The 22,912-nt window shown below is 39.3% G+C and overlaps 3 protein-coding genes across 4 annotated transcripts; 1 reads left to right on the top strand and 2 right to left on the bottom strand.

Annotated features, from left to right (window-relative positions):
- Positions 1-1,757: 1,757 nt before the first annotated feature.
- LOC135623698 (transcription factor bHLH113-like) lies at positions 1,758-3,501 on the top strand. 2 transcript variants are annotated; one of them, XM_065126945.1, is made up of 6 exons: positions 1,758-2,384; positions 2,481-2,585; positions 2,673-2,738; positions 2,819-2,884; positions 2,979-3,029; positions 3,147-3,501. In XM_065126945.1, the coding sequence occupies exons 1-6, from the start codon at positions 2,112-2,114 to the stop codon at positions 3,267-3,269; spliced, it is 684 nt and encodes a 227-aa protein (XP_064983017.1). In that variant the 5' UTR covers positions 1,758-2,111; the 3' UTR covers positions 3,270-3,501. The 2 variants fall into 2 exon arrangements, with proteins under 2 accessions (XP_064983017.1, XP_064983018.1); XM_065126946.1 differs by lacking the exon at positions 2,979-3,029 and having other exon boundaries at positions 1,960-2,384.
- A 3,586-nt stretch (positions 3,502-7,087) lies between these two features.
- On the bottom strand, positions 7,088-8,421 carry LOC135580741 (uncharacterized). Its single transcript, XM_065126944.1, has one exon. The coding sequence runs from the start codon at positions 8,298-8,300 to the stop codon at positions 7,326-7,328; it is 975 nt and encodes a 324-aa protein (XP_064983016.1). The 5' UTR covers positions 8,301-8,421; the 3' UTR covers positions 7,088-7,325.
- A 4,516-nt stretch (positions 8,422-12,937) lies between these two features.
- On the bottom strand, positions 12,938-16,894 carry LOC135623697 (cyclic nucleotide-gated ion channel 2-like). The gene is made up of 8 exons (XM_065126943.1): positions 16,671-16,894; positions 15,913-16,558; positions 15,420-15,635; positions 14,372-14,700; positions 14,179-14,290; positions 13,872-14,108; positions 13,667-13,753; positions 12,938-13,587 (listed from the first exon to the last, which is right to left on the bottom strand). The coding sequence occupies exons 1-8, from the start codon at positions 16,709-16,711 to the stop codon at positions 13,102-13,104; spliced, it is 2,154 nt and encodes a 717-aa protein (XP_064983015.1). The 5' UTR covers positions 16,712-16,894; the 3' UTR covers positions 12,938-13,101.
- Positions 16,895-22,912: the final 6,018 nt, after the last annotated feature.

Raw genomic sequence — 22,912 nt, 5'->3', positions numbered from 1 at the left:
TTTTTTCGAAAAAATCAATACTGCAAAAGATAAGTCCTTAGTGACTAACTTGAATGTCAGACAAACAAGGTCAAAAATAAATTTCGACATCTGTCTTAATGTAAATGATACTTCGGATGCTCAATGTTCTCACATTGAAGCCATCTTGGGGCCATTTTAGAGTTACCTTTGAAGCCACTTTGGATATTCCTATATATTCAAGTTTATATCATGTTAAATTGACTTGAACATCGATGATGATTTCTCTGGACAATATTCAAGAAGCAAATTAATGACAAAGTCAATGACCAAAGCCCACCCCAATTTACAAATTAATTGAAGACACATTATCTTAACTAAAATGCAATCCTCTCAATTTTAATTTATGTGATAATAAATAAACTCACATAATCATAAGTCATATGGATAAGGTCCTATAACTACCCTCTCTATTTTTTTATTTTAAGTTTCTTTCTTGATATTTTTCTTATTTAATTCGGCTGATGATTTCATGGACGAGAATTGTTCTGTTTCAGCAAAATCATGTATATATATATATATATATATATATATATATATATATATATATATATATATATATATATATATATATATATATATATATATATATGAGAAAAAATAGGATATCTTCAAATTTTATGGTACGAGACTTTAAATAATTAATTTTTGATAAATGAATTTGGTAAGCATCCTCATATCAATATTTTAGGTGCAAAAATTTATCGTTGCGAACATTAAATTCATCCTCGATAAGAATGATGGAGCAAGATTTATAAGTCACTATGAAATTAATATCTTTAATTATTAAGATTTTAGTGAAAGCTTATGAAATCATGCTAGGGTTAGGACTTGGATCTTTTGGTTGTCGCTGACGCGAACAATATGTCTGCTACAACCACATAGATCTCAGCTGTCCCATCCCCACCTCGATTAGTCTTCACGGAGGAACAAAAAGCAGGGAACACGATGGACCCACCACCCCCGGCGCCGTCTCCGGGCCCCACGTAGGAGACAGCGGGACAGCCGTGCCGGTGAGTCGCGCAGCCGCTGTCCGTCGTTCTCACCGTCGCTCTCCGCTGACCGGTGCACGTCTCTCCCTCTCTCTCTCTCTCTCTCTCTCTCTCTCTCTCTCTCTCTAATGTGGTACTGAACAAACAGTGGATGCACCGATTACACCCCTTCACGACATCAGGAAAGGAGGAAACGCAGGCTCATCAAAGAAGCAAATATCCGGCGAAATCCACACATAATCTACAAACTACAGCATCTTACTCGTAGTTGTTGAACGTTAGCTGAAGTATGACTTGCTGTTGGCCACCAAGTTGGTTCTCTCTCTCTCTCTCTCTCTGTTGATATATATACGTCGGCAAGCGGCAAAAACAGGTATTCCCTTTCGGTAGATCAGTATTCTTTTCGCATACCGTGCTAACATCCACGATGTGAAGGCAACAGTAAAGAGTTCGTTCAAGTTGTTGGAGTCTATTATTGTCCTTTGATTTAGTTGTGCAGACATAATATAATCTTCATCACACAACCACCAGATCACAAGCTTGCCCTACAGCAATTGTATCTGGATTCGGATTAGGTAATAGCTCACTGTTCTACTCTCTCTCTCTCTCTCTACAGAGAGAGAGAGAGAGAGAGAGAGAGAGTATAAGAGAATAAGAGAGAGAGGGATGGGAGGAGACAGTGAAGCATGATTTCTATTAATTCCGTCGGTCTCGAGTGGCGGTTTTGAGTAAGTCGGGGGAGGTGACAGCAAGCCCGAAGTGAACAGAAGAGCACACAAAGCATCCAAAGCTCGCATAAAGAACACGAGGAAGGCAACAAAAAGCAAGCAAGCATGCAGCCCATATCAGTCGCCCATTCGTCCGGCCGCGGTGAGGTGATGTCAAAAGGTGTAGAAGAGGCCAAGAATAGACGGAGAAGGTTTCCAGCCTTTACTCTTTTTCTCTTCCGAAGACTTTCTTCCCCCCTGCAACAACAACATTTCAGCCTATTGACTCGATAGGGAACTGTGCTGTGGCTCTTCTCTCTTCGCTCTTTTTGCCTTGCTTTTCCTCTTCTTCTTCTTCTTCTTCTTCTTCTTCTTCTTAGCTTGAAGACTGTTGATGGAGAAGGAGAGTTTCATGGACTTGCTGGGCTCAGTTGAGGGAAAGGATCATCTGTTCTCTCCACCCTCTTGTCTCTCATCTCCCTCCTCCTCCTCCTCCTCCTGCTACTCCTCTTCAACGTCAGCACAGATGCTATGGTTTGGTGGGAAGGAGGAAGATGCTGTTGCAGTACTTTATGGGGTTCCTCAGATATCAACCGACTCTTCTCTGTCTTCCCCCTCCTCTTCTCCACCTTCCACCACCATCAGTACTTGCAAGTCTCCAAATAAGGTGAGCCTGACTTCCTCTGCCTATTTATACTTGACATCATGATCGGAAGGATAACAAATGGTTCTGTGACATGCATCCTTTCTATCGATCACCAAGACGAAAGTGGGAAGAGGGCGAAGAACAACAAGTGTGACAGCCACCAAATTCAACACTACCAAGAAGCCCAAGACAGCAGGCTCATCCTGTCCAGGCACGATCATGGTATACTAATTGTTTATCCCTTGGATATTGCTTTGGTTGTGAAGCAATATATGTGGCAATTAATGCATGTCTCTGTGAGGAGAGCAGGTGAGGAAAGACAAGTTAGGGGAAAGAATTATGGCACTGCAGCAGCTGGTCTCTCCATTCGGCAAGGTAGCCTAATTGATGGCTTCTTCAAAGTACACTGGTCTTAATTAGGTCCCTCATCTGATTTGACTTCGTGGACATGGCAGTCTGATACGGCTTCGGTTCTGCATGAAGCCTTGGGGTACATCCGATTCCTGCACGACCAAGTCCAGGTTGTGTGTGTGTTTTCTTGTACACCTTCCCTCTTTCTATTCTTGTTCTTTCTCTGACACATCTTCTGAACTTGTGCTTGTTCGATTCTTGCAGGTTCTGAGTTCTCCATACCTGCAACGCCTGCCGTCCTCTGCTCACCTGCATGTAACGCGAAGCATGCACACACACACACGCACTCTCACTCTTTCTCACTCTCTCTGTGATCTCTGACATACGTTGTGAGTTTAAGTTGCTGACGGTTCTGTGATCTTGGAAATGAAGGAAGGGAGAGTGAAGAATGATCTGAGGAGCCGGGGGCTGTGCCTGGTCCCAGTGGCGAGCACGGAGCACGTGGCGAGGAGCAACGGTGCCGATCTGTGGTCGCCGGCCGCCCATGGGAAGTAGCAGCAGCAGAGACGCTCCTCCTCTTCCTGGAGTTAGCAGGCAAAAGCCTCGTTTCTTGAAGCTCCTCCTGTTTTGATTTCCTTGCTACCAACAGCTCCCTCTCGGGCTGCTCATTCCTTTGCACTTCTCAGTTGCAGAAAGAAAGTATGTCGATCACGCTACGACGTCTAATTCAATCATAGATTGAATTACTGCATATTAGAGTTTAATATAATTTGGAATCTTTTCTGAACCGATCAAAATTTTTGATTATTTATTTCATGCTTAAATTGACGATAGCAATTCTGATTATGGATGTGAGTTCGATTTTGAACAGTAATTTATAAAAACTTATATGCATGCAAACAAATTAATAAGAGTTTTATATACTTTTTTTTTATATTAATAATTAATCATCATGAAATTAATGTAATAATTATGCAAGCACAAGCAAAAGATAAAAAGAATTAATTATATATTACTTCCTATAGTTAACTATATTTAATATTTCGATCCTTACGGTTTAAAAAATTATATCAGGATTTTTATATTTATAAAAATAAAATATTTATTTTCGTTTCTCTGCATATTATCGATTTTACTTACGAAAATATCGTACGTACTCAGTGATAAACCAAAGTGAGATAAGTCCGCACATTATTAATTTTACTTGTAAAAATATCATACGTACTCAATGACAAACCAAAGTAAAATGGGTCATACGTACTCGATGACAAACCAAAGTGAAATGGGTTTTATATCAGTACAATCGACCACATGCGAAGAAATTATATTTTTTTTTATAAACATAAAAATATTAATATAATTTTTAAAATTATAAATATCAAGATATTAGAGATAATTAATTATTTAAAAATATATAATTAATCTAAGAAAAAAACATAAGATGGGATTAGATGATCAGAGAACTCGAAGACAAAAGCCATAAGATGGAGCGATTCTTTCAAACATGACAATGCAATTCACCGGAAATTGTACGATTGATCGGCACATCATTCATCTCATTGAGCTGAAAAGGGAGAGATGCATTAATTTCTTGCTTTTGTATCGCTTGTCCGAGTAAGTAACTGTCTTAGACGTCATAACTTTGACATGTAGAGGTGACAGTACCCCCTTCAATTTAATATGCCAATTCTTTTGTCAGCAACGAGTTGATTTGATGTTGCCATGTTCACAAACGTACAACAATTAGAGAGACCATAGATTCGATTCAGCGTATTCGTTCTCTCCATCAAAATCTTGTAATAGAAACCGATCCCATCATCTATTTTTACCATCCATGTATATTTTGAAAACAATCTTAGTTAGATTCAAATTTATTGATAGATTAAGATTAGAAATTCAAATATGAAGAATAATACTTAGAGAATTAAGATTTATTTTTATAAATATATTATGAGTCTTAAGATTATGACGAGAGAAAGAGATTTTATTATATCTTATATTAAGATGCTTCTTATTTTTCTCATTCTTTTTTCTTGCACCGGCTTAATTCATTGAAAAGTAAAATAATACTAGTATTACATCTTCTCTTTTGATTCAAAGCAAGTGATCCTTCATCTTCATCATCACAACAACATTCAAGGGTGCATAATCTAAGATGGTCATGCAAATCTTAAAAAGCATATTTAACATCAACAGGGTGTAATCATGTTTATAATGACTTGATATGACCTTTTCATCATGCTTATTATGTATCTCATTCGATAACAAAAATGTCCCTATATCTAGAAATTATAATATATAAGTAGTCTTATATAATATAAAAATAATATTGGTAAATTTCAAAAGATGAATCGTATTTGTTGGCAACATGTTATCGAGTTCATTGAAATTATAATCATCTACCGTTCGATTTGATTTTTTATTTTTTTTCGAAGTCTACTCACCAATAAAATGAACCAAATATGTGTATTGTCTCGATCGATTGATGAAGTCTCATATGTTTCGATTGTCGATTTGACTAAAAAGATTAGTTTAAAAAGATTACATTTGAGATAAATTTTTTCACTCATATCATTGAAAATATAATATCTTGAGAGAGTATTTTAATTCGACTCATTTATATACATATTATTATAAATATTTAAAATTTATATTATGCAAGGAGATATTATTTTCATTGATCCGAATGGAAGACGATATCAAATACCACGAAGAAGTACATAACAAAGCTTTTATGTGAATAAACAAAAAAAATCCTGTGTTAACGAGCAATCTAAAGATTATATAAGTGAAGCTAAGAATAAAAATCTGTTCGATGAGCCCAACCCAACAGGAAACTTTGAGGTCCATGGCGTTCGACAATTCACTTGATTTGATTTAGGTCACGATTGGCTCGAGTGGAACCCATGTCTCGTTCGCAGGGTAGTGCGCGGGACCCATGATGGGACCCAGATTTTTTTTTTCTTTTTCTTCTTTTTTTTTTTTCTCTGAGGGACGATGGTGCACGTGGCGCGGCATGAGCATTTGGTGGTTCGCGGGGCCCACCGTGCCTTGTTGATTAGGTGGGCCATGAAGGGCCGCACGAAGCAAGCGTACGGTCGAATGGACCCGTTTTGCATGCGCGGGGCCCACCATGCCTCCGTGATTATGTGGGCCACGATAGGCCTCACGAAGCTACGGTATGTCGGATGGGCATCAGCATTAGGAGGTGCGCGGTGCCCACCATGCCTTGTTGATTAGGAGGGCCACGCAAGCGTTCCGTATGGTCCGACGGCACTTGCGCCCGCCATGTGATTGATTCCCTCTTGATCAGGTGGCGCCGGTCCCCGTGCTGCACACGACGAGGTGGAACGCGGACCCACCGTGCAGTTTCGCAGGGTTTACGTGGTGCGATGGGGCCAGCCGTGGGAATCCCCCTCACGCGAACCCTGGGACCCACTCGGTCAAATTTCTCGGTCGTGGCGTCCACCGCGTACAGTTTCGCAGCACTGAACCGTGGGACCCGCTCGGGTGAAATTTCCCGTACGTGGGGCCCACCGGGTAAATTTTCACACACCGGCTGAACGGAGGAGGGCCCATCTTGACAATGCCATCGCGCATGTTTAAATGGCGCTGGGGGACCCACACAAAACGGAAATATAAAGTAGACGTCAACGCTTTCGCCGGTACACCTGTTTCAACATGAAGTTACCTTCCCACAATTTCCTAATCTCGTTCGGATATACTTAAAAGTCAACCGCAGGGTTATTTCCTTCTATCACCAACAGTGTAGCACATTGTTGGTCAACCCGCGCGTTGACAAAGCTCATCAAACATCCACATTTTCTTACTCCCAACGCCAAACTTGCCTTTTCCGGCACAACTCCACTGGAGCAACCGAACCAACCCTTCAAGGTTTTTGGCTTATTTATGCTAAGCTCTCTACCATGCTCTTAATCGTCAACACCTTTGACCTAAATCACGTCACCGTGCCCAATTGATTGTTGTTTATGCTTTATGGAATCGATGCAAGTTGTAATGTTTCATCCCAACAATGAAAATTTCCTGCTAATGACCAGTCACGTCATCTTCCATCCGATCTCCTAACTCAGTTTTGACGCGGACTCTCCGTCAACTATATGATTCCAACATTAGGCCAACTCTTCCACTGTTCCTCTATCAATGACAAGTAAATTTGACAGATCAAAATATTTACTTGGGTTTCTTGTCTTCTAATTCGATGGCTAACATTCTTATTTGCGGATCCATACAGAATGTGTATGAATGACACAGTCTTCTCTTCCCCGTTTCTGGCAACATGTCGAATCCTACATCCTGATGGAAGTGCGGTTCACACAACTTCATTTTAATTGTCATGTAAAATGGAAGGTATATAAAGGAAAGAAATGCTTATTTAATGTCTCTTCTCAGGAAATGCTTACAGAGTAGTAGAGAAAATGTCCCTGTTTGATTGGGGGATTACATTCTGAAGTAACATGTAATACTTTATTGAACTCCTGCGCAGCGGAGTTCTGTAACTCCAGAAAAATTGGAATCACGAGGGAACATTGTATATGTTCATCTGTTTCCATGTCAAATCTGTATATATAGTTGTGAGAGATGACCTCACATTTAGACATGCAGAGTAACCTTGTCTTCTGGCTCCAGTTCTTCTCCATGATGCTCGTGGCCCTTCTCGCAGCCTGAGGGGCAATCTGTTCTGCAGATTTTGAAGAACATGCAGCTCATGATGACATCAAGAACAACGAGGAGCGCGTGAAAGTACGTGATCGAGAACGCCTCCCAGAAAAGAGATGAATTCAGCTCCCCTGAGAGGTTGTATTGCCTCACCACCCTGTACTGAAACAAGGCTTCGACGGCAGCCATTCCCAGGTTGGCAGGCAAGGCCAGGCCTAGTGCGGTCATGACCCTTCCCCTGATGAGCAGGCAGGCCTTGAGGACCGGGAGGTAGCCGCCGCAGTTGTCCGTCGCAGAGACCACGATCGCCAGGTTGCAGATCACCGTTGTGTTGGCGACGACGACGGAGTAGAGAACGGCGCCAGCAGCCGAGAGGCAAAGGACGACGTTGCTCGTCGAGAGGCCGAGAAGGTCCACTGCATTGAAGACCAGGAAGAGCAAGGCGAAAGTGCTGGCGTTGGCGGACAGAACAACGAAGGAGTTGAAGAGATGCGTCGGTAGGATCGAGCGGTAGAGGGGGAGGAACGAAGACAACGGAGGCGGGCCTCGTTTACGCCGAGGATCTCGACCCTCGCAGACGACATGAACGACGGACGCCTTGGCTAGCAGCTGGAACGTGAGCACCAGCGGCAGCGTGGAGACGAAGGTGAAAACAGTTTGCGCGAGCTTGACGTTGAGGAGGGAGAAGAATCCCACGGAGGCAGGAAACCTCGCGGCCTGGAACAGCGACCACAGCCGGAGCGAGATGGCTTCGAGGAGCGGCGGAGTCGCGAAAGGGATCAGCGCCTGGGACAGGAGGACGGAAGCGGAGACGGGGAAGACAAGAAGAGCAGCAATGGAGGTAAAAGACTGGTAGCCGTCGAAGAAGGCATTGATGGACCTTCTCACGATCCACACAGCCATTCCCATGGCTTTGCGTCGAAGGTGTTCGAGAATGGTGCGGTGGGGGGGATGGAGTGGTATATGAAACGAAGCCAAGGACGGCCCTCATGGGGTCTATGGTTGGGTAAGGGGAGTCTCTTGGATGCGGTGGTGCTGTGTGGATGAATGATGGGCCAACCACTGAGCCACCAAACTCATAGTTGGGTGCTGCAGGCGTCGCATTGTTTTCACCGGCAGATGTTTGGATACTTTGTGTCAGTGGTTGTTTTAGCTCTAATACTTAAGGTTTTGGCCTGTAGCAACGCATAATGATGAAAACGAGGTGGCTGTCAGTAGTCTACATTTCCTTCCCATTCATTTGGTACTATGCTATCAGGATGTGGAAGGCATGGATGAATGAAATGAGGAGACTTCCTTTTCTTCTGATATCAACCCCTTGTTGTCTATTGGTAATTAAGGCCATCAGTGTTTATAGCTCCAGTTGAAGTTGTGATCATTGTCAGAAGAAGAATACACTGCACATAGGTTTAACTACTGAGGTTGGAACATTGTGCTAGTTTTGGATCAAGTGCTGGTTTCATTCAATACACCATTCCTGAATTGCTAGTGAAGCTAATATCAAGAGCAGGACAGAGGATGTGAAGCCTTCTGAAAAGTTGGTGATACGTAACAAGCAGAAAGGATTTGATGGGCATTGTATTTTTTGAGATGGTAGGTGATTTGTCTCAATACATCAGCCGACACTAGCAAACCCAGTGTTCAGAGCATCAGAACAATATAGCATGGATTTGAGGACACTAATACCAATGTGAGTTAATCTATCTGTAATTTGCAGAAACTGCAGCAGCAGGGCTGCAAAAAGAACTTGTCTCAAGTGATGCAGATGTAATGTGATTGCTGGAGCTAACAAAGGTGTAAAGTGATCTGTAAGAAACTGACACTTTGATCCAACTCAGCAACTTTTCCATGCATGTATTTATTTATGAGTCCTTAACTATTAGATTTAGATCGCACGCAAAGGTAGATGATGGATCCATCACTGTACTAAGTGCACTTTAATCCTGTCTTAGGCACTCAGCTATGATCAATGGCTAGTGAGTGAGCTCTGGGAACTAATCAATTGCATGTACAGTATTGACCACTGCATCATCTGATTAATGACCACTTTGTTTTGTTTTCTAAGGAACTCAAAGTTGCAAGGATCAGATTTAAATGTCTTAGGTAAGAGGTCAGCTCATTTGGTAGGGAGAAGGGTCCCTTATTACTAAAAATTCAGAATATGATAACACAAATCGCTTTCATCGATTATATAAAATCCTTCTTTAGCAGATCTTTAATAACCTCAATCAAGTGGCCAATAATTCAGGAACTGCTAAACACTTCATCTGTGGCCAATTCATCTGTTACTTTTTTTCTGGACTTCTGAGTTCTGACTTTGAAGATTCAGCTAAAATTATATGCAATCAAACAGCAGGCAGAATCCATGAATGATGATGCAACTGCAAGCCTTGTTGCTGTCTAAAATGGCAAGTTAGTTCTATCAGATGTTTCCAGGAAATTCTTTGTATCAGTTGTCCTGTCAGTATGACTGCAACAAAGGCTAAAGCACCTTTTAACAATTGCACTCTCTCAATCACTCTTCTTTCTAAGGTTTATTTATATAATCATTGAGATTTTTACATACTTTAAGATAACATATCCACTAATCTCTGTTGCTATTATTCAAGACAAAGTGATCATCATTTGGTTGGCATGATTAAAACTTGCTTACTTAAAAGCTTAGCAGGGCAGGCAAACTTCTTTCTTCTTCTCAATGGATCAGGCACATATATATATAATATATATTTGATTTGGATTAATTTCACCATTTTCCATGCTTTGTAGTCATTACTAACAGCTTAAATGATTATTAATAACTCTCCAAAAATCCTATTAGCAGTAGGTAGGCAAATCATTCATTGCTATTTAGAACCTGCAACAAAGCAACAATATGTGGCTCTCTGCATATTCTTGAAGATATTATTATATACAATTCCACCTGTTGAACACCATGCAGCAGTAAGCTGGAACAAGATTTGCAGAGATATGTCCAAAAGAATCCTTCGGAAATGCCATCATCACAAAGAAGAAGTGTGATAAACTAATGAGGAAACTCAAATTGCATCTTATGATGAAGTCCTCAGAGCATACCACCAGCAGCTGAGGCATTTCTTCTGCCGACAATGATGAACGTAGCAGATATGCTGATTGAGATGGTAGCTTGAAAACCACCCAACTTTGGTCTTCAGCCACAACCTCTCTTGGTTTGAGCTGGACTGCAGAAGCATCATCTTCAATGGTTCTTTCCATTGAATTGATTTATTTCCCATGTCTAATAAATTCTGGATGTGTGATAGAGATTGAAAACATTGTAGATTTTGACTCAAGCACCTCTGATAGTTTGATCCCATTATATATGAAGTTGATGTATATGTAGATTTTGAGAAACACACTTATTGTCCAATGTCTTATCTAACATAATTAAACCTTTCCTTCCCCCATAAATTCTGGGAAGAAGCATTTTTCATGAGCTTTTTGCCATTTCTGGAGTCAGGAAAATGGTGTGATTTTGTACTCAATTTACCAATTGAATTCTTTCTTGTGTTAGATCTTCAAGATGTGCTTGCTTGACTACTGGTTTTTAGGAGAATGGTTTACAATTAAGAGGTGTCAAACAAGCAGGTTGCCTAACCCCTTTCTTCTTCATTATGGCTTCAAACTCTCTGCATTGATGAATGACTCCATTTCTGTACAATGATAACATGCTAATTTGCATTAGCATAACCAAAACTTTTTTGTGTTAATTTGAAGGAAATCTTCAAAATTAATGAAACATCAAGTGATTAAAAAATCAGTTTTCAAAAATCTGAGACCTCCTTTGCTAAACAGAGTTGAAGTAAAAATAAACATATCAGATAGGAAGGAAGATCAAATATCTTTGCCTTTTAAACTAAAATAGCTTCTTTCCCAATCTGACAATGAATGTATTGATAAGATTGAAATTTAGCTTAGTGGATGGAAGAGATGTCATCTTCCAGAAGTGTTACCTTTCTTTTAAGTGAAGTAACTTAGGCATTGTCACGAAGCCCTGGCCATAGAGACTTGAATTCAGTTGGGTTCTTCCTTGGAACTGAAGGATTAGTCCATGTCAATAACTTGGTGTATTCCTTGTGGAACAAAATTACCAATTTTAATTTGATATCCAAATTAAAGATGTTATCTGTAACGAGAAAAAAAAGGAAAATAAATATCGTAAAGAAACAACGTTACCGTATCACCGGGTCCCTCACGCTTTAGAAAGTTACTTGTGACTGAAATAACAAATAATTCACTTGGTTCTTTTCTATGTAGAAGGATTGCTGAAATTGATCTCTTTGTTAATATAAAAATTGGGAATTTTACTAGGAAAAATGATAGGGATGATCCTGTTTGATAAGGCTTCCAAGACAGACTTGGGCTTTACTTTCAGCACTTCTCTGAGTGCATGGTGGGGGATGGTTGAAGGAAGTTTCTTGTTTGGAGGCATAGGAATGACATGGTATTTGCAACATCAAGCTTCAAAGTGAAGCTTGTGGTAGAGGGAAGTTTCCATCATAATTGATTGTGCTACAGCCATTTTGAGTTTGAGTGGCATTTGGAGCTTCAGCTCAGTGGCAGCATTAATTTGGTAGAAACTTCCCAAAGACTGGCACAAGCTAAATTTAGATTGATTTGCAGTTCTTGTACAATACATAGTGATTTAAGTGTTGAGTTTGATTAAGACCCAGTGGTTTTCCCGATGGAGGATGATGCTTAGGGTTTGTATTCAATTAGCTATTAAAGAGGAACTCCATAAGCTGAATTGGATCAAGATCAATTGTGGTTCTTATTCTGATGATGCTCAAAACAATTGGTTGATAGTCCTAAAGATTTCCATCAAGCTGTTGTGGAAGAATCCAATTCAAGCCTTGATCAAGAATGGATCATTATGAAGTATTACTGAAACTGAACACACACAAATTTCAGGTTCAATCAAGAACAATTAAGTTCCACAAGAAGATCAAGTGTGTTAAATCAAGGATCCATTGCATACATTCATTGGCAAATTCCTCAGTGACACTTGCATTGCATTAGGATTAGGAATCCACTATGGATCTCATGGATTGTTGGAATCAATTGAAATGGTTCCCAATAGTTCACAGTTGTGTGGCCATGTTTAGAACAAATCTAATGGACTGTCTGCTAATTTAAGTTGAGACAATCCAAAAACTTGACTTGTTTAAGTTGAGGATCAACTCTAATATATCTAAGTTGATTCTTTAAACTTGATCTGGTTTTAATTAATCCTCAACATACATAAGTTGAGGAATATCATATAGAATTAAGTATGATATTTACATTCTACATGTCATTCAATTCCATTCTTCCAAGTTCTTGTCAAAAGAACATAGTTTTGGAAGAAAATTATGTGAACATGTATTAAAGGTATGTTGACCTATCAAAAAATTGTTCTTAATTTTTTAGATTCTTCAATTTCTATAATTAAAAAGTCAAACTCAAGGATTACAAATCTTAAGGGCCCTGAAATCAAATCTAATGAGATTGGAAGAGACATGAAGTTGCAGAACTAAAAAAGATGGCATGAATATAGAAAGGGAACTTTCTATATTTAATTCATCAATACGATGAATGCACACGTACTCATATCCCATGAATACATCTAATTCAGCACATTAAATATAAATTTGTTCCCTCTGACATCCCATTCCCTCAATTTGGATTCTTTGGTGAAGAGACGACCTCTCTTCCGCTAGTCGAGATGGTCCTGCGGCCGCAGCGACATGAACATTGCAGCGTACCTCCTAAGGCGGCGCTCGCTGTCGTGCTGCTTCGGCGGCGAGCTCGCCGTGCCTCCAGTCCTCGACTTGTAGCGGCGCCAGGCGAGCTGGATGTTAATCGCAGCCCACGTCCGCCAATTGGATGAGTAGAACCGGGCTGTCCTCTTCAGCCTCTCGTTCGCGAACTTGTACCGGAAGTGCTCGGTGATGTACCGGAGGTCCGGCGCCTCCAGGCTGAAGGCCTCCGTGGGCTCGACGCACTCGAAGGTGGCGGAGGAGGCAGGAAGCCGGTCGACAAACGGCCGTCGCAAGCACCACGACAGGAGCTCGTCCCCCAGGAAGCTGCCCGGCCCCAGCGTGCTGGTGGCCACCATGCCTTTGCTCAGGCACTGGCTGCTCTTCAGGTGGCCTCGGACGACGAACACCATGCGCTGCACCGGGTCTCCTTCTCTGATCACCTGACCACCACAACAACACCACCCTTAGCAAAGTCCCAAGATTCCTGACAGCATTAGATTCTCGTGTCGGCTTCGATACCTTCTCGCCCTTGGAGAAGACGAGGGGTTTGACCCTCTCACAGATGTTGTCGAGGATGAGATCGTCCAAGTTGTGGAACAAAGGCACCTGATACAACAACCAATATGAACTCGTGCTTTTCTTCCCTTCCAATGCTTCAAAGCTCGTTCTGTCTTGTTACAGATTGAGATGGTCTTGGTATGTTCGATTACAGATGATAACTTACCTGCTTTATGAGAGCAAGGCAGAGATGTCGCTTGATGTCGCGGCGTAATCCTTCAGGGAAATCCTTGACCATCTCCGTCTCCTCCTCCCCTCTCCTTGTAGCCCACCGTTGGCGCTCATACTGACGCACTCTCTGTCTCAGTCTCGACGGCAGTTGTCTCCGTTTCATCCACCATTCCATGTCTCGCGACCGAAGCTGCATCTTTCTCTTCCTCGCCATAACAGCGTGCAAGAATACCTATTGACATGAGAAGCATACATTATTGATATGCCTGATGAGAACGAAGATTGACAACGTTGCTACGTACCTGAATATTCCCAATCAACAGAGTGAAGAGCATTAGGCCACTTAGCACCACGATTATGCTGAATATAACTTCAATCCAGTGACTCGTAGGCTCAAGATCATTGCCAAAAGTGCTGTAGCAGAGTACAAAGCGTTCGATTAAATGAGGCTCTTTCCTGCAGCTTCCGCTTTGCAGCATATAATTCAACATTTACCTCAGAGTCATGAGGCCCCAAAAGATCGGATAGAGGATCTTGACAACAAGTGAATTGCTGGAAACAACAGGGAGAGCCCAGTTGTAGATTCCGTAAGGAAATGGCCCGTCGCCATTTAAGCATACCGGTGTGTTTTGCATCCCAATAGATGCTGCCAAGTCGCCCTCGCAACTCAAATTGTTCATGCCCGATGCTAAGGGGAGGTGGTAGCAGACCTCCTTGGAGCAGGCCAGTGACACAAGGTTGCAGTTGTTGTTCTTCTCACATTGCTGCTGAAGACAAGCGGCGACCCGCTGGATCGCAAGAACATACCAGCATCCACCAGCTACCTGACAGCCACAGAAGCAAGTGATATGAAGGGCCCATCAAATTGTTGGACATATTGAGTTGATGCATAAGATTCAAGTTCATCTTCTGCATGCTGTTCCTCAGTAAATACTATTGTGCTGTAGATGAAGGATATCTAGTTTAGATCATGTTATTTCTTCCATATTCATTATGTGACTTCCTCTGCTTGAAGCCTCTGTGATATTTCTTATAAGGTTTCTGATGACTTGATTAGCTCAAGATCTCCACAACCGTGTTCTAATCATCAACAAAAATTGCTGCATGGTATGACTGAGTTTAAGATACTAACAACAATGTTCTGATCATGAGTTAATCCTGCATGATTTGAAGGGGGACCAAATAGACTGTACTGGTGTCAGTATCATGACTGAGACTGGTACAGTGCCAACCAGTACAAATGGGTACCACATGACATGACATGGGGTTATATCAAAGCAATAATTGGTCTCTGTAATAACAAGGTCACAAAAGCAAGAAGGACAAAATTGCAATCTCCATCTGTGACAAATCACCTCATGTGATATTCTCTTTGTTGCATTACCGCAGGATACGAAAGGCATGCTGTTGAATGCCCAAAGGCTCAGAGAACTCAGGTCTTCTTACTTGCAATTCTCCCTTTCCTTTCCATAAATATTTTAATATAGGAGAATCTCAAAGCTTATTCAAATACGATCTTGATCTTAACAGAAGGAGCACTTACATGGGAGGCGATGAAGTAAGCAAAGAGGTTGAGGCCAAAGCCCCACCAGATTGTGCCGAAGATGTAACCGGTGACCTTCTGCATCCTCCTCATCACACAGATGCTGTGATACACCTTGGGCAGGAACTGGAACACGAAGATAAGGAGACAGATGGTCATTATGAGCTTTATCTCCTCCTCTCTGATCAATTTTGGCACGATCAGCCAAAACACAGCCTGCACACAGTTTCAGTCTTTCAGAAGATAAGACAAATTAATTTCCCACATCTGACAGATCAACGATCGCAAGTTCTAACTGGTATTATGCCAAGAACTGCTCAGAGACCATGAAACAGGACGTATATCCTATAACATATAGTAAATGGCTTTGAGATTAACAGCTCCAAGTAGTCGGGAGACATTGATGCTTCCTAATGAAAGCAAAGCAACCTACAGTTTTAGGATTCTGAGTCACTGTGTAAATCAAAGCGAAGCTTTCTATTGGGACACTGACCTGAGGCACCGGGAGGATGACGAAGACGTCGAACCAGAAGCCCCTGAGAGACCTCAGGTATTGGGCGGCGATCATCCGGGCATCCCACACCAGCTTCCCACACCCGACCACTAGCGACTCCCTCGACACGTACGCCACCCGGAACTGCAGCCACACATGCACCAGGTGCACGGCGTCGGCCGCAGTGCGCAGCGCCGTCACGATCACCGCCAGCCCGCCGTCCATGTACAGGCACGGATCGCCCCGCCGGCCGATGGACAGCGCGTAGAAGAACAACGGGTCCACCGCCACCGCCACCGCCCGCGCCAGCAGTATCACCCGGTTCCACCTCTGCACCTTCTCGCTCCTGGGGTCCAGCACTGGTCCGCGCAGCAGCGACGCCGACTTGCTCAGTCGAAGGTTCTGCAGCACGTTAGTCTGGCTTGGACGGATCGGGATCAGCGAGGATCCCGCGCTGGCCTCCCACTCCGGCGAGTGGACGCGGTCGCAGGTGGTGGAGTGGAAGGCCGGCACCCCCCGCTGGGTGCAAGCGTAGCACTCCGCGGTCGCCATCGAGGACGGCGTTCGGCCACCGCTCTCATTGTCATCATCCCCATCGTCATCCGACGACACGACCTCTTTCCGTCGCCATACCAGTCCGGCCGACCTGAGAAGTATCACAAAACTTATGTCATGCCTCTCGCCACATAATTGCCGTGAAGTGTCTGTCATAAGCATGTAAGATGAACGAATGAAGCGTACAACCAAATAGAGCTAACCATGAGAGGAAAGAGCGGAGCTTAACGAGAAGCAGAGGCATCTTCCATGAATGATGGCAACCATGAGAGAAGAAGAAAGAGCGGTGGGAGTTCTACAGGAGTCCGGCCATGCTTCCTCAATGTGTCGATGCGTTGTGAAGGAAATAGAGGTGAAGGGCCGGAGGAGATAACAGAGGAAGACGTGAAAGTGAGAGATGCGGGCGGGTGGGATCGGGGCCGCGGACAAGGCGGTGTCCACCATCAAACTCCAGGCGATTTCCAGAGTCAGTGATGACGTGTAGGGATGCGAACGCGAAGTCGGCTGAGGTGAAGATCTTCTGTCGACACCGAACACGATACAGCTGGGCTAACCGATCTAAAATGGGGTCGAACTAATCAACGACAGGCGTCCAGTCAATTTATGATCGATTAATGCTAAATCCTGGCTGGCCTTGATACGAGAGCTGGACCCGTGGGCAACAAGGCTGTCGATAGCGAATGGCGTGACTCTGCTGTACCACCTCAAAAAGGACACTGACAGAAAGCTTCCATCTCGCTCGGTGGGTCCTGCCTTTTAAACCAATGATCGTTCAAAAACTGCAGTCACCTGTTTGAGGCAGAACATCCATCCCGCTGCACACATGGCGTCTGTGATGAAGTCGGATCAGGTCGGGCCGAAGCTTTAGAAATCGTGCGTCGTCTTGTAGCGTGGATACGCAGCCAAGCAAGGCTGGTGATGACAGCAACAACACGTGGATCGCTGGCCACAGCAAGAAAGACGATGACGATGGTAAAAGACAACTCTACCCTCTTTATAACAACGAAGACTTATTTGCACCGTACACGGCCACGTCATCGTTCGATCGATTCTTGATAGGTGCATCGAGTCTCCTTATATAAATTTCGAATCATTTCTACAAGTCAAACTCCACATAATTTTACCTCCACAAGTAAAATCACGTCGATAGCTCAAATGCCAAGAAATGATTGATGATAAATTGTCTGGTCAAATAATGCCAAATTGATACCTTTCTTAACCCTATCAAAAGGAGGAGGACAATTGTGGTCTATGTGCTCGAATGCAAGTCGAGCTGCCCACTATGTCGATTGAGATTCCATCTGCAGCAATCATAGCAAAATGTACATGTACACTTCTTAGGGTTTGATCTTGTGTTTTAGGTCATCTTCAAGATGAAGACTAAACAATGATTCTATTGAGAGTGTGATAAGTTGTGTTCAGAAATTTCACTTTTCATGTGATTGACCATGTCGACCAAAGGAAGTCGATCCATGATAGTTATTTATTTTTTATTTATCAAAAATTTATGTTCATTTTTGATAAGTTAGATTTTGATCCAATCGATGTCCTTATTTTTTAATTATCGTAAGTTGATTCTTGTTGTCGGATAAATTAAATTTTAATTCTCAATAATAATCTTATAAAGCTATCATGTATTCTTTCTAGCATATAAGATTATGTATTGGGAACATATCTGAGGGTCTTCTATAGAAAATATGGTGTATTTTCTTATACTTAATTTCGATCATAATGTATTGATCCGAAATATGATAACATACTGTATTGCTAATCGTGTGACGCTAAGATATCAACAACATGACATCGAGGTATCGATCATCTGACACAAAGTTATCAATCATGTTATTATTCTTTTTTATCAAACCATAATAATTATCTTTAATGCATAAAATTCATACTAGTAAAACATATTTTAAATTATTTAGATCACAAAGCAAACAATCTTATCACGTCAACCTTTTGATTTTGTCTTGATGATAAATCACTCTCATATAATCAATTGTAAAAGATTTTGAGCACGCAATTTGCACATAGCATCATGACGGATGTTGAAGTGTTAAATGTTCCCTTTGCAAAGACCAACCTTAGCCACTCATATCTATATCACACAATCGAATGTTCTACGGCTCTTGGGATTAACACTGTTATTGTTATGTCCATTTGCTGGTCTCTTCACTCTTCGCGACCAGAAAATTTGCGACCACAACCAATCACAAGGAGGCAATCATCTCTTCGCACGCCACTTGCCGGTGTCATTGATGGAGCAAAGTCGAATGGATTTCACGGCACCACTCATCATGTCCAACCATCACAGTATACATCAGATTTGTCTCACCGACATTAGAATTTGGATCTATAGCTTAACATTAGATTAATTATAAATTATATATTGAGATTTTTATAGTTATGAAAGTGAAATATTAAAATAATAATTTCATTGAGTTAAATGTTTAACTTTCGTAAATATATAGATCTCGATATAACTTTTGAATACGATGCTAAAGATAACGAGATAATCTATAATTAGCTCTTTAATCCATATATTTTCATATTATCCCTTACGATTAGCTAAGAATTTCAATCCATATATTTTCAAAAGTTATGTTGAAATATCTATAGCTATGAAAGTGAAAATTTTAATCTCATTTCTCCTCATGTAGTCGATTCTGCTAATAAAAATATCGTAATGTTTATCATTAAGCACATGTGATATTTTCGTCAACAAAATCGATGGTGTGAGAAAAAATAAGATTAAATATTTTACTTTCTTAAAAATAAAGATCCAAGTATAATTTTTAAAAATATAGAGATCAAAATACTAAAATTAATTAATTATAAGAGATAATCTATAATTAATCCATAAAAACATGATAGATCTCCCACATTTCCTCTTCTACGGATGAAATAAAGAAACCAATCTTATATCAATGATATTTGGAAGCAGCATTCACATATGAACTAATTAAATAGAATATTAGAGGGATTTACTTTTAATATCCTTTTAGCTTTGCTCTCAATTTTTATTTGAGAAATTAAAGAAGTAGATTGTAGATCTAAAGATGATTAAATTTAAGATCACAAGCACAATTTAACTAGAAGTAGTATTTTTAATCGTTACAGGTATTTTCTGAATTGGTAATAATATAATTTCACATATTTGATTAGAGTCAAATAGTAACTAAGGTTAAAATCTTTCATAAGTAAACATTATAATATGGTAATAAAAATCATTGGTGTCAAGATGTAAATAGCAAAGCCAACATTTGACCTTCAAAAATTATTACAAAAATCCAACCAGAATTGGAGTCCTTTAAAATGCATTTTGTTCATAATTAGGCACTTGTTAATGAAACAATACTCAAGAGAGGTTTCTTAGCATAAAAAATACGGCATGGATTTATCATATTTTTGCTCCACATTACCCTTCATAATCTTCTTTCTCAATCATTCAAGGAGATGATTGAATAATGCAAGACATAAAAAGATAATATATATAAAAAGTTTATTTTCATTAAAATTTTGTCCATAAAGTATCATATTTCTTGAACATAAATTTGCTACACATTATCTCACTATTTTTTTTCTTTAATCATCAAAGAACATAAGAAATCTTAGTCGAAGAAATAGAATAAAATTTAATAACTTATTATTCAACTTAGATATTATCCAAAATAAAACTCAATAATAAGATAAGATTGATGTAAACCATTAGTTGAGATATTACGACTTGTTAATATTATAGTTCTAAAATATTAGTTATTTTCATATCGACTACAATGGTTATAGAATGCAATTGGGCTTTTGATTCCCCTTATGCATTCCAAATAAAAAATACCACAAAATTATTGTATTCCTTGTGATAATTTTGCTACACATTTCCTCCATATAGAGTTTGATTATTCATGATTTAACTTAAATAATACCTAACATGGAGCTCAATACTGAGAAAAGATTCATATATTTGTTTGTGGGTTCATCTCTCTCTCTCTCTCTCTCTCTCTCTCTCTCTCTCTCTCTCTCTCTCTATATATATATATATATATATATATATATATATATATATATATATATATATATATATATATATATATATATATATATATATATATATATATATATATATATTACAGTGGTTGCGTAATGAAATGGGACTCTTCGAAACCCTAAAAGGAAGATGAACAAGCTTGAATTATTGGCAAAACAACAAGCAGCAACATGTGGGGCTTGAGTTGACAGGAATTGACGTTCCAACCTCTACAAATACAAGGTTGAAATGTCTCGGACAAAACACTTCTTTGTCTCTCTAGTCTGTGATCCAATCCGTATATTTAATGCAAGATTTAGAATTGAAGGCCTGCATGCACAACGTTGTATCGTTCATCTGTTCATGTCGTTTTAAGATCGGATAACTACGAATAATTATCATCAGATCAAATAAAAACAAATACCGTACCATTTGATACCGTACATTAGCGCAAAGTTCAGTGCTAATGAAAGCAAAATCATGTGAGAGAAGCTAATATTGCTGTTTGTTGTTGTTTGGGTGGCGATTTCTTAGTTTCTATCTATATTCTATACATGAAAAAGTATCTCAGAAACAACAAGACATTTTTCTTATAGTTTGAAATTGTTTTTAAAGCCGAATATAAGATATTATAATTTTTCTGATCTTTTCTGTATACAAAGCAAGATATTAATATTTTATTTTAATTTATTTCCTATACTATGAACTAATTTGATACTGATATTAATATATTTTTAATTTTGATATTAATTATTTGATACTGATTTAATATTAATTTTTTAATTATAAGATTATAAAATTATTTAATTATGAGATTTAGAATCCTTTAATAATGGGATTTTCTACCCTCCCCTCAAACTAGCTTAAAGATGTTAATTATTCCTAGCTTGTTGTTTACATCCTCATGAGATCTATGAAGCTGGTAAAAGTATCTCTCTACGCAAACAATTCATCCTTCAATTTTCTCGTATCGATCTACTTCAACATGTTTTACTCTATCATGGTCTACTAGATTATGGGGAATTTTTAAAATAATTCCGAATTTGCATTTGTTCATGTTCAAAAAAATTTTTGAAATTTTTTTATATTTTGGAATTATTTTTGAAGCTATAAAATAGATTTGCGGAGACAAGTGTTGTGCAAGAACAAGAAATTTGTGAGCTCAATTTAGCTAAACTCAATACAAATTAGAATTAGAATTATTAACCAAAGAGTAAGAGGTTTCTGATCACATTATGTGATTTGATTCCCCATTCCCTCAGGAAGTACATGCAAGAAATGTGATGGATATTCTGATGATCGATAGGAATAGAATGAATGGGATAAACTTTGATTCCTACCTTGGTATTTCTGATATATCATTTGCATTGGGAAGAAAGATTTCGCTGATGGACATAGGGATCAAAAAACAAATGCAATTTATGGCTTTGTTTGGAGTGTTATGTGCATCATCTGTACCAACAAAAAAGAAAATGTCCATTTCATTTAAAGCAATCATGTAGCAACATAAAAAGTACATGTGCAAATCATTTAAAGCACATGTCCAGCAATCTTACATTCATAGATTCATAGATGATAGAAGATTTTTTTTTTATATATATAAAAATTCTTACAATCTAAATGTACACATGTCTAGCAAAAAAAAAAAAAAAAAATTTATCCTCAATTTTTTTAATAAAAATAATAATAGTAGATCATAGATATAAATATAAAATGATAATCTTACATTCTCTATATATTTTAATCATCAATCAATCAAAGATCAATCATAAATTTAAACACGAGTTAAATACATGATTGATTTGAGTGTATGATTGAGGAATATCTAAATTTAAACACGAGTTAAATGCATGATTGATTTGAGTGTATGATTGAGAAATATCTTTCCCTCGAGAGTAATTCAAGTATTTCATTTAAATAATGTATGATAAGTTGATTAATCATGAAACATATTTGAAATAAGAAGAGAGGAAGACAAGATCAATTATCATAGTTCAATTTAATCAAATATCTAAATGAAAGAATAATAAGAGTAATAAGAACTTCGAATAAGATACCTCATAAACACATAGATAACACAAAGCTATCATCCTTTGGTATACTATCAACTCTTCCATCATAGTTTTAACTTTAACCCAAACTAACTCAGAAAATAGTTTCAACAATAATCATTACAATTATCAATAGTTTTAATATTTCTATAATAATAATTAATAAAAAATTATTTGTTAGCTCTACGATAAAATTGGATATATAATAAAATTTTATCGGATCTAAATTTACTAATATATTCGATTACACTCAATTAAATATTATAACTATTCTGATTACTTATCCAAGTAATTGGATTGATGACTCTAGTATTTTTCATTATATTACTTTTGATTTATAAAATTTATTCATCTATACTAAATATAATGA

Source organism: Musa acuminata, chromosome BXJ2-9 (assembly GCF_036884655.1).
Source record: "Musa acuminata AAA Group cultivar baxijiao chromosome BXJ2-9, Cavendish_Baxijiao_AAA, whole genome shotgun sequence".
Classification (NCBI taxonomy): Eukaryota; Viridiplantae; Streptophyta; class Magnoliopsida; order Zingiberales; family Musaceae; genus Musa; species Musa acuminata.
This window is presented reverse-complemented; position numbering and strand designations above follow the sequence as displayed.

What these genes read in the sequence shown, in the direction of transcription:
- LOC135623698 (XM_065126945.1), top strand. Translation starts at nt 2,112, where the DNA reads ATGGAGAAGGAGAGTTTCATGGACTTGCTGGGCTCAGTTGAGGGAAAG. An exon ending in CCTGTCCAGGCACGATCATG is followed by an intron (nt 2,586 to 2,672) that starts GTATACTAATTG and finishes TGAGGAGAGCAG; the next exon opens with GTGAGGAAAGACAAGTTAGG. An exon ending in TCCTGCACGACCAAGTCCAG is followed by an intron (nt 2,885 to 2,978) that starts GTTGTGTGTGTG and finishes CGATTCTTGCAG; the next exon opens with GTTCTGAGTTCTCCATACCT.
- LOC135580741 (XM_065126944.1), bottom strand. Translation starts at nt 8,300, where the DNA reads ATGGGAATGGCTGTGTGGATCGTGAGAAGGTCCATCAATGCCTTCTTC.
- LOC135623697 (XM_065126943.1), bottom strand. Translation starts at nt 16,711, where the DNA reads ATGCCTCTGCTTCTCGTTAAGCTCCGCTCTTTCCTCTCATG. An exon ending in CTCCGCTCTTTCCTCTCATG is followed by an intron (nt 16,559 to 16,670) that starts GTTAGCTCTATT and finishes GATACTTCTCAG; the next exon opens with GTCGGCCGGACTGGTATGGC. An exon ending in GCCTTGCTCTCATAAAGCAG is followed by an intron (nt 13,754 to 13,871) that starts GTAAGTTATCAT and finishes TTGTTGTATCAG; the next exon opens with GTGCCTTTGTTCCACAACTT.